This window comes from Leishmania braziliensis, chromosome 1, assembly GCF_000002845.2.
Source record: "Leishmania braziliensis MHOM/BR/75/M2904 complete genome, chromosome 1".
In the NCBI taxonomy this organism is placed as follows: domain Eukaryota; phylum Euglenozoa; class Kinetoplastea; order Trypanosomatida; family Trypanosomatidae; genus Leishmania; species Leishmania braziliensis.
Window position 1 is genome coordinate 71,591 of NC_009294.2, and position 10,376 is coordinate 81,966.

The 10,376-nt window shown below is 61.3% G+C and overlaps 3 protein-coding genes across 3 annotated transcripts; all 3 read right to left on the minus strand.

Annotated features, from left to right (window-relative positions):
- Positions 1-1,435: 1,435 nt before the first annotated feature.
- On the minus strand, positions 1,436-1,879 carry LBRM_01_0270 (conserved hypothetical protein; the record flags this gene model as incomplete). Its single annotated transcript, XM_001561418.1, has 1 exon — positions 1,436-1,879. One exon carries the CDS (start codon positions 1,877-1,879, stop codon positions 1,436-1,438), a length of 444 nt encoding a protein of 147 aa, XP_001561468.1.
- Positions 1,880-3,061: 1,182 nt separating this feature from the next.
- LBRM_01_0280 (putative DNA excision/repair protein SNF2) lies at positions 3,062-5,257 on the minus strand (the record flags this gene model as incomplete). Its single annotated transcript, XM_001561419.2, has 1 exon — positions 3,062-5,257. One exon carries the CDS (start codon positions 5,255-5,257, stop codon positions 3,062-3,064), a length of 2,196 nt encoding a protein of 731 aa, XP_001561469.2.
- A 1,343-nt stretch (positions 5,258-6,600) lies between these two features.
- LBRM_01_0290 (conserved hypothetical protein) lies at positions 6,601-9,099 on the minus strand (the record flags this gene model as incomplete). Its single annotated transcript, XM_001561420.2, has 1 exon — positions 6,601-9,099. The coding sequence occupies one exon, from the start codon at positions 9,097-9,099 to the stop codon at positions 6,601-6,603; it is 2,499 nt and encodes an 832-aa protein (XP_001561470.1).
- Between the last annotated feature and the right edge of the window lie 1,277 nt (positions 9,100-10,376).

Sequence of the window (10,376 nt, forward strand, 5' to 3'; positions counted from 1 at the left end):
ACGCGGCTCTGTGCCAACGGCGCGGTCACACACACACACACACGCGTTCCTTACCTGAAGGTGCGGCTATACGTGTGGGCCACTCTTGTGACAGTCCGTGGGGGGGGGGGAGGGAGGGGGTCACTTTCGCTCTGCGCGAGCACCTTCTTTCCTTCGCTGGCGTGAGAGAGAAGAGAGGGTGGGAAGAGAGCGAAAGTGCAGCGGAGGTGCGAGAGAGAAACGGTCTGTCACCAGAGTGGCACACACGTATAGCCGCACAACCCGGTAAGGAAAGCGTGTGTGTGTGTGTGTGACCGCGCCGCTGGCACCGAGCCGCGTGACTCAAGGTGATGTTGAGGTGCGGTCTGCATAATGTCTGGGTTGCTACTCATGAGGGTGCTGAGCGCTATTCCTTCCTCCGACTTTCCCGCGTCTCACCCGATCCCGCTTTTTTGGGGGCGTCAGGTAGGCGGAGTCACGACGAGGTCTGTCGGCTGGATCACCGGGTGTGGATTCCCTACAACTGGCTGAGGTCACGTAAGAGGGGTTGGAGAATGCGCTGGTTGATTTCGGTGTGACTTACATGACTCCGAGAGCGGCCCTCGCAAAGCGCGAAAGGCGCGGAGGTATTATCCACATGTACACAGAGCTCTGCTCCCGGAGGCCGAGAAAGGTGGTGAGGGCTCCAAAGCACATGCAACAGCCTGCAGCTCTGCAGTGTTGATACTGTCAGTTTGGGGGGGAGGGGGTCTACACCCCCCCCTCCTCCCTTCCTCCCCCAGCGTGATCTCAGTACAACAGCCTGTTTTGTGCATTCCTTGACAAACGCAGCCCCTCCCCTCCCCACACGCACACCTCTGCTGCTTCGCTCCTTTCATTATCCGCTTGGTGCGTGAAAGGGGGAGGAGGAGAGGGGGAGGAGGGGGGAGGGCAAAGTGCGCCACCCTTCACCACCCCCCTCACACTGTGGAGAAGGCGTGAAACGGCACACCACAGCACGAAGTAAAGCAAAAAAAAAAAAGCCGAAGAGCAACACGGAGGTGCCATCGAAGCACACGAGCAGACAGGGAAAAAAATGCGACAGCGGCTCACCACCCCACTCCACACATCCACGACACGAGCAAAAGGAAAACAGCAGAGAAGAGAAGGGAGAGAGAGAGAGAGATGGTGACTGGCGGCGGTGCAAGCACCTCCAGAGAGAACACACACGCAGCCAGAGAGGGTGAAAAACAAGGGTTGGTAGAGGGAGGGAGAACAAACAACAGCGAAGTAATCACCACAGCGCAGAAGACGACAAAGCACACCGTATCCGGTCGAACATTTTTAAGCTGACAATTTTGAGCCTTCTCTCATGTTGCTCTTCTTCAGCTGTGTATCAGCACGACACACAAGTCTGTCAACCAAGAGCCACCAAACACACCTCACCCACTCGAGATGCCGCGGCACCGAAAGCTTGCTATACCTGATTGCCCTTCTCGGAAAAGTTGCGGAGTTGCTGCTTCAACCGGGAGTAGCGCGCCTTTCCCTCGGGGCCTCCGTTGCAGTACACGCTGAGCCCGCTCCCCAGCAGCGACGGCGCGCCCCCAGATACTACCGTGAGCAATAGGACTGCTGACGCGAACCAGCAGTGAGTGCGCAGGAGCTCCGCGACGTCATCTGAGAGGGCTCTATCCACTGGGGGGGCTCGGAAGCTCCACCTCACGCTCCCCCATAGCCCCGAGAAGCTGCCGCTGTTGCTTGGCATGGCGACAGTGGCGGCATGGGGATCGCTCTTCTCGGCGGTGAAGGCGTCGTAGAGCACGGGGTAGGCGTACTGGGTGATGCTCAGGCCACCCACAAACTGAAAGAGAATCTGAGGTGCCGTGCGGTACATCGGGCACAGGAAAAGAAAAGGAGGCATCCTTTCGAGTGTATATCAGTGTGGGTGTGTGTGTGTGGGTGTGTGGGTGGGTGTAGGGGGGGGGGGTGCAGAGAAGAGGAGGAGGGGGGAAGGTAGTGAGAAGGTGGCGCGTGTTGATGAGCAGCGGCAGCAGTAACATCCCGCAACAGCCTGGAAGAAAAGGGAGTGCAGAGAAGGAAGCTGTGTCTACTTCACCCCGTGTGTAGCACAGGTGAAGGCGGTGAGCTACACCGGTTGGGGCAGGGGGAAGGGGGACGTAAGAAACAGGCGCTCTTGTCCACGGTCACGCACACGTAGGAGGGATTGAGCGAAGGTGACACGGAAAACACACTCACGAGCACACAAACATGAAGGTGTGTGAAGCTGCTTGCGTGCGTGCATGTATGGAGTTACAGCAGCTCGTTGCATATCAGCGCTGTCCTCAATGGTCTTTCCTCCCGCATGATTGCTTGTGTGGTAGTCAGAGAGAAGGACCAGCGCTTAAACAGCACGCGTGCGAGGGAAGGTAAACTCAGAGAAGGGGCGGCCTAGAAGCGGTGCGGGTGCGTACACGTGCAGGTCCGCCTGCGCATGCAGAGATGTGCATGCGTGTAGAGGGAGAGAGAGGCACACACACACACACGCTCGCGTATGCGCAGAGGTGGAGGTGGGGGAGAGGGGTGAACAAGTGCGAGGGGAGTCGCGTATCTAACGAGTTAAAGAAACCAAGCGGAGGAAATAAATGAGAGAAAAGAAAGAGAGGGAAAATGGCGGCTGAGTGTGCCACCAGCCGGCCACGCAACACGCCACCACTCACACAGCCGAGGCAATCGTTGAGCGTACACACACACGCACAGAGCAGAGAGACGAGTGAGAGAGGGAGCGGCAGGAGACGAGCTCGGCGGAGCCGCAGCCATCGCTCCGCCCGCTACGGGCGATGACTGACGAAACGGTGTCCTCGCCGTCGGCACTGACCCAAGAGGATAACACATTCGCCCTTCCACTGTCTACGCCGGTGCTAGTTACGTGTGTCGTGGGGGCAGCACTACGAAGGGCGATGTGGCGTCGCCAGCGTGCCCAAGCGAGAGTCACCCAACGAGAGTCGTGGCCATGGTGCCACCTCTGTCTCATCGCCTGCAGTCACCTCTGATAGGCGTGGGGCCGCGCACGAGAGAGAGAGAAGTTCGTGCAGCTCCCACGCTGTCAAAGGGGTGCCAGCATCGTTGCACTGCGGTCGGGTAGAGCTAAAGGAAACGGCGAGCTACTGGCGTGCTGAGAGCTCTGCAACTCGGGCTGCGCGGATATCGCCGGCGCGGTCGTCTGTGAAGCCGCTCCGAAGGCCCCCCTAGGATTCGTGGAAGCGCCGTAGCCCTCCCTTTCAACATGCACGCTGGTGAGCGTGTCCTCTTCGACGCGGCAGCGCCGAGAAGCACCATCGCCGCCTTGCGCGTCGTCTGAGCGGCTGCGTACTTGCCCCAGCGTCTGCTGGGACAGCGATGCTTGCGATAACGTTGGTGAGACAGAGTCTGCATGCCCCGTGCGCCCCGACGTGGCCGAAGGCGTGAGCGTCAGGTTTGCTTCATCGCGGCCCGCTGCGCCCGCGTCGACCGCCTCTGTCAGTACGCATGCATTGTCGCTCACGTCGCGCACACCGTCGATCCTGCAGAGTTCCTCGCGCATTTGCGAGCGGACGCGCCCCGGGTGCAGCAGCTCCAGCTGCTCTGCTGTGCTGCTCTGCTCAACATCATCCATGACAAACATGCTGCGCAGCTGCAGGCGCGTGAAGTAGCGGTAGAGCTCTCCATCAGCACCTGGCTCCGGAGGCCGACTGCCCTCTCCGCCGCTGCTGCCCTTCGTGGACTGCAGCGCTGCCATGCGCTTGAAAATTTGATTGCGGTACACCTTCTCCTCGACCGTTCCGCACGTCACCAGGCGGAAGACGACGACGTTGCGCTGCTGGCCAATGCGGTGGACGCGGTCCACAGCCTGGGCATCCGCAGACGGGTTCCAGCTGGGGTCGAGCAGCACCACCGCCGAGGCGGCGCTAAAGGTGAGCCCGACACCGCCAACCTGCGTCGTGAGTAGACACACCCACACGCCCGCGTTGCTGTTGAAACGGTCGACCTCGGCGCAGCGGCGCTCGCTCGGCGTGCCGCCGTCCACCTGTGTGTGTGTCAGTCGCCACTCACGCAGGAGGAAACTGAGGAGGTGCAGAAGTCGTTTTGAGCGCGAGAAGACGAGCGTCTTGCGCCGCTCCGAGACGCAGCGGAGAATCAGCTGCAGTGCCACCCACAGCTTTGCGCCACCAAAGATATCGCCAATCTCTGCCACGGGGGCCTCGTACGGGTTGTGCGCGAGGGCCGCTGCGAAGGCCTCGTCGACGAGGCTCAACCAGGGATGGTTGCAGATCTGCAACAGCATTGTCAGGAGAAGCAAGGGATTCGTTGATGCACTGGCAGTAGTGGCAGCACCTGACGGGCCGCCACTGCCTAGCTTAGCCTTTTCCGTGTCCACACCATCCTCGCCAGCGGTGACCTCTGTGAAGTCCACGTCCGCTGCGCCGTCACGGGCGGACGCCACCTCCTTGGAATCCAAGAAGGCCGCGTACAGCTGCTGCTGCGCGTCCGTCAAGCGCACCCACACGACGACGTCCTCCTTCCTACTCGACAGCACGTCCGCAGCGACGTCCTTCTTTTCGCGGCGCAGCGTGAAAGGGCGAATGGCGGCCTGCAGCTTTGCCAGCGCGTCCGAGGCAGCCGCCCGCTGCGCCGCGCTGGCGTCACGCTGATTACCGCGCAGCAGGGTCGCGCTGATGGTGTTGAATTTCGCCCGGTCCACATCGATTACCGACCCATCGAGGAAGCGAAAGACGCTCCACATGTCATCGAAGGCGTTCATGAGTGGCGTGCCTGTCAGCGCGATCTTGTGCCGTGCGGCGAGGGTCATGGCGCTCTTGAAGACAGAGGTGCTGGGGTCCTTTATGAAGTGCGCCTCGTCCAGCACAACGTAGTCCACAAGAGTGGCGCTCATGGCTGCCGCGTCCTGCCGCAGCACGCCATAGGTGGTGAGCAGCACACAAGGCAGCCCATAGCGCAGTTTCCGCCACCGCGTCTGCCGCTTTATGCGGGGCTCATTGTGGATGACTTCGACGAGCCGTATAAGTGACGCGCCGCCCCACTCTGCGAAAGCGGCCGTCCACATGGAGATCAGCGTCGGGGGGACGACGAGGATCGTCGTCTTGATCATCTGCCGCGCGTAGAGCTGGCCAAGAAAGACAGCCACCTGCACTGTCTTGCCGAGGCCCATCTCATCCGCCAGGAGACAGGCACGGGACTTGCAATGGCGAGCGTAGAGCCACTGAATGCCTGCGCGTTGATGCGGGTACAGTCTTTGGACCATGTCCGGTTGGAGGGAAAGCGTTGGCACTGACGTGGGTGGCGGTGGCGACGTCCCAGTAGGTGCTGGCGCTGCACACCGGGCGTTCTGCTCCTCGTCTGTATCGCTGGCATTGCGATGGCAGCGGTCGGGGCTCACGATACTTGTCTTCGTCGCAGTTGCCGCCGTGTTCACGCACGTTTCGTGCAGCGAGCCAGCGCGCGGCTGACGAGACACCGTGTGCGGGGATATCGAAGAGGAAGCTGGGGTAAAGGGGCCGGACTTGCCATTGCCGCACGGTGTGGGCGGCGTCCAAGAGAGAAGATCGTCCAGGAGGTCGTCGTGCTCCATGGGCCCTTTGCCATCCGTAGTGTGGGTGTATGTGGGGGGCGAGGGGGGAGAGGGGGGCACGGTCGTCAGGTACAACCAATGATGAAGGCGCTCTTTCTCGGCCGCAGCCAAAACGAGGAGTCAAGAGAAGGGGAGATGAAGGCGGTGGGTAACTTCGAGAGATGCGGGTGGGGACAGACAGAGGGAGCATACAACAACGCAAACGATCACATGAGTGCTAATCAAGCTCAGCAGCAGTGCACGATGCAGCGCTCGCCGCCATGGTCAAGGCAGCAGACAATAGCCCAGGAGTGCGTAGCGCTTCTCTTCACCTGCCGTTGTTGTTTTGGTGCTCGGTTTTTCGCATCTTTGGGGAAGGGGGGTGGGGGCGGAGAAGAGGTGCAGCGTCAACGCACACACACACACACACACACACACACACAGACGTCCCTGCCTGCCTGCCTGAAGAGGTAGACTGAAAGGATTGGGGAAGGGGGGAGGACGACGAGTGGTGCCTTGATAAAGTGCTCGGATACGACTCTCACAGCACGCAGATATACACATATGCTTGGGTATGTCTGCACTTGCTGATAGACTTTGGTGTGCGTGGGTGTGTCAGCAGGCTGTATGATTCGCCAGCGCGAGCATCCCTGCTGCACGATCTTGCGGGGGGTGGCTCTGCATGAAGTGTCCCGAATCCCCCCCCCCTTTCCTCTTACTTCCGCCCTTTATCCGTGCTGGCTTCGTTGGCTGTGGAGAGGGAAGCAAACGGTGAGTGGAGGCGTTGCTTGAGGGACGAGTTGACGGTGACGGGGGGAAGGCGGAGGTAGAGGCAGTGCTACATGCCCACAGCGCAGTGAGAGGCACAAAAGAAAAAATCGAAACACCACGGCAGTGAAGTGCCGCCGCCTGTTCTACAGTCCCCTCCCGCTGTCTCACCGACAACGGTGACCACCGCTCGCCAGCGCGTGGTCGCACAATACGGTCCCACGCCCGACCACTCCCACCCCTTCCGCATGTTCTCTCCTACTCCACTTTCAGCCTCCCTCCTCGCTGATGGGCAGCAAGCCGTTGTCGCGTATATAGGAAGATTGGATATGCAGCGTCGAGCTGCGGGAGCGCTGCACCCCGTAGAAGGCGTTCAGCTCAATCGTCGAGCCAATCACCCGCACCTCCTCCCCGGAGCCGCCCTCGAGGAAGAGCCCATTGCCGCCATTGTTCAAGAGGCTCGACCCCTCCAGAACGCCCATGCTGCCCTTGTAGACGACGATGCCGTCCGTCTTGTTCTCCTCCAGGGTTGACTCGCTCACATAGAAGGACGCCTCCAGCGCTCGCAGGCCCGCCTCGCTCTTCTTCACCTTCGACTGCCGCACCTCAACGCTGGCGCCATTGTGCACATAGATGCCAGCAAAACTGCAAAGCGAGATGAGACACAGGTCCAGTGTGGCGTGCGTGTGCGGTCCGGCGATGACGACGCCGCCGCCAGCGCCACCGTAGAAATGGCAAGCCGTCGCCTGCAGTACCGCGCCATCGCTCACCGAGAGCAGTGGGAGCGCGGGTGCGGTAGAGAAAGTGGAGGACAGAGTAGCGGAAGCCGCAGCGACCATCTGTGTGTCTTTCGCCTCGACTCCCTCCCCCTGCACGAGCACGACACCTTTCAGCTCCACCTGGCTGCGTGCGCCGCGGATGCGGAGCGCCGGCGCCAGCTTCGAGGAAGGCCGCAGCACTACCGCGGCACCCGGGTACGCGCTCGCTAGCTCCACGTGTCCGCAGTTGTCCAGCACCAGTTCCTCGTAGTACACGCCAGGCTGCAGCACGACGCAGTCACCGCTCTGCAGAGCCGCGCACGCCGCTGCATAACGGTTGAGCTGAGAGGACGGCGTCCACGTGTGCACTCGCCTGCGCGCGAGCGGCGTCAGCGCTGGTGGAGGTCGCAAGATCAGCGCACCGCCGTGCGTGGGTGGAGAGTCCAAGGGCCGCGGTGGTGTGGCAGCGGGGGAACCATCGAGAGGCAAGGAAGGGCTGTGCTGGTCAGCATGTGTCCTCACAGTGACAGCCGCAGCCGAAGCCCCTGATGTCGCTTCGCCTTCGCCGTGGCGCGGCGGAGACGGAGGGGATGGCGTGCGAGGCGAGTGTCCACTGCGCCTACTGGTAGACGAGGTGAGCGGCGATACGGTCGTCGTGCGGTACGTCGGGGAGCTGCTTCCGGCCACGCGGTCCCCGCCTCGCTCCGTCGCCGGCAGAGGAGGGGAACCGGTCGACGCTCGCGGAGGCGAGGCCGAGGAGGAGAACAAGGAAGGCTGACGGATGCCTCGTACACACGAACTACGTCGGCGGCTGCTGGAGACTGTTGCATGGGCTTGGTTCACATCACAGCTGTGGACAGGAGCGGCAACAGCAGACGGTGTCGGCGGTGCCCCGGCGTAGTGCTCCGGTGGGGACACGATCGCTGCATTAGGCTGAATACAAGCCCTCGTCGACGAGAGGGGGCGGGTGCCAATGCCAGGCGCTGCGTTCTCGTCGTTGTCACCATTATTACTACTGCTGCTGCCACACCAGCGATCACGCTCGTGGTTACCGTTGTCGTGTGGAGGCCCATCAACGCCACTGCGCATCGGTTCGGCGTTGTCCTTACTGCCACGGGTGCTGAGGTGGCCTTGGTGCGGCGATCGCTGCGGCACTTCGACGGCAGTTCGGCGCGCCTCCATCCGTGGAGGCACCCATGACGATGCTACGCCATCGGATGCGGTCAACGCTGAACCTGCCAGACGCCCCCACTCCTCCTCTGCAAGTAGGAGAAAGCGCCGGGCACACTGCGAGAAGAAGTTCAAGAAGACAGCGGTGTGTCGCAGCAGCTCGGTTAGCTCCCTATTGCTGCTGCTGCTGCTGCTGTATCGGCCAGCATTGCCTTCGCCGTCCACCTGGAGCACCGACGCCTCACGGCTCTGCGTACGCCACCGTAGTCGTGGCGTACGCAGAGACGGTGACGGCGCGGACGCCGACAGCATCGCCACACGACCAGCCAGCCGTTCAACATCCACGGAGCACATCTGATCAATCAGCCGTGCCATTTCTTGGTGGCGCTCTGCAGGAGCGGTACCGGCAGCGGTGGCGGTAGCGTGCCCGATCGCAGCACTGCCAGCGCATGGGGAAGGGATGAAGGTGCTAAGCGCCGCCTCACCAGTTGATCGGTCAGCAAAGGATAGGTGAGCGGCTGTAGAAGACGGAGGTGGGGGAACGGGTGCCGATAAAGGCGCCTCGCCAACAGCAGCCGCTGCTGTGAGTGGTGGTGGTGGTGGTGCTGCTGCCACCTCTCGAGTGACCGTCTGCCGCGACGGCACCTCTGCCAGGGGTGCAGCGGAGGCGCCAGTGAACGATGAGTCGGCCGACGCACCACCGCGAGTATACTTCTCGCGAAGTGCCGCTACCATGGCACGCTCGCGCCCTTTGAACTGTTCCAAGATCGCATCGATATCCGTGAGACGCCGCGGGTTGTAGGTGCGGTAGAGCTGCACCAGCTCCTCTCGCACATCCATAATGTCTCTTCTCTCTACCACCCCCTCTCTGAAGGAGAGGTGGGCACAAAACAGACCTCTACTGCACTCGCGTGCCTGACTACCGGGTGTGCCTGCCCTTCTCCCTCTCTGAGGCAAGGCCAATGTAAGTCTAAGCAAATCTACGTCTAAGGTGAAGTAGTGGTGTGTGTTGTTGCACGTGTGTGTGGGTGGGTGTGTGGAGAGAGGGGGAGGGTACACACGTTTGCCTGCGTGATAAAGAAGTGTATGTGTGCGTGTGTATGTGTGCGTGTGTGGGTGGGTGGGTGTGGGTGTGTGGGTGTGGGTGTGGGTGTGTATGCGAGAGAGAGAGAGAGAGAGAGAGAGAGAAGGGACGCAAATAAGCGAAGAGATTGCCGCGGTAGTGGCAAGCACTCGCACTCACATTCACTTACGAACACGAGCACCCGTAGAGACACGCACTCGAGTGAAGCAACACGAGCGCAGCCGAACGAGTGGGTAATTCGACCCAAGAGGGAGAGAGAAAAGAACGCGAGCGTGACAGACTGTCCGCGAATGAGTGGGAAGGGGAGGAGCGGTGGTGGGCATTGGGGGGGGGGAGGGAGGGGGTGAAAGGTGTGCAGCGGAGGGAGGGAGGAGGTGCGGCGCCAGCAGCGCTCTCCAGCCCCCCCCCCTCCTCCCTTCACCCACCCACCCACGCACACAGACGTATATATATATATATATATATATATATAGTGACAGACAGGCAGACACAGGAGAGGCAAAGAAGCAGCAACATCCTTCGATGCGTCGTACCGGTGCTGCCACGGCACGGCACGCCACGGCGGCGGCGACAACACCAAAGTAGAAAACGCACACACACACACAGAGAGAGAGAGAGAGAAGAACGCAGGGCGCAGAATTCCCGTGAGGAGAGAGGGGAGGGGGAGGGCGTCTTGAGGCCGAGGAGATGGAAGTAGAGAAGAGAGAGCAATTGGCGGACGTCTACCATCCACTCCCTAAAACGAGGCCCCCCCCATCACCACCACAGGTGCCCTGCCGTACGGGGCACTGGCGAAAGAGAGAGAACACAGAAAGGGGGGAGGGGAAGGAAAGGGCGGTAAACGAGAGATAGAGATAGAGGAGGTGGGTTGTAGGGCATGTGGAGGATACGGGAAAAGTCCAGTCCTTAGGGCACGCCCGGGCCTGTCCCCCCCAAAGGTCTTCGGGCTGGCTTTTCCCCCCCCTCCTTCCTCTCCCCCCTCTGTGTGTTGCTGCGTTGGTGGCGCGGGCTCTATCCCCCCCCCTTCTCTGTG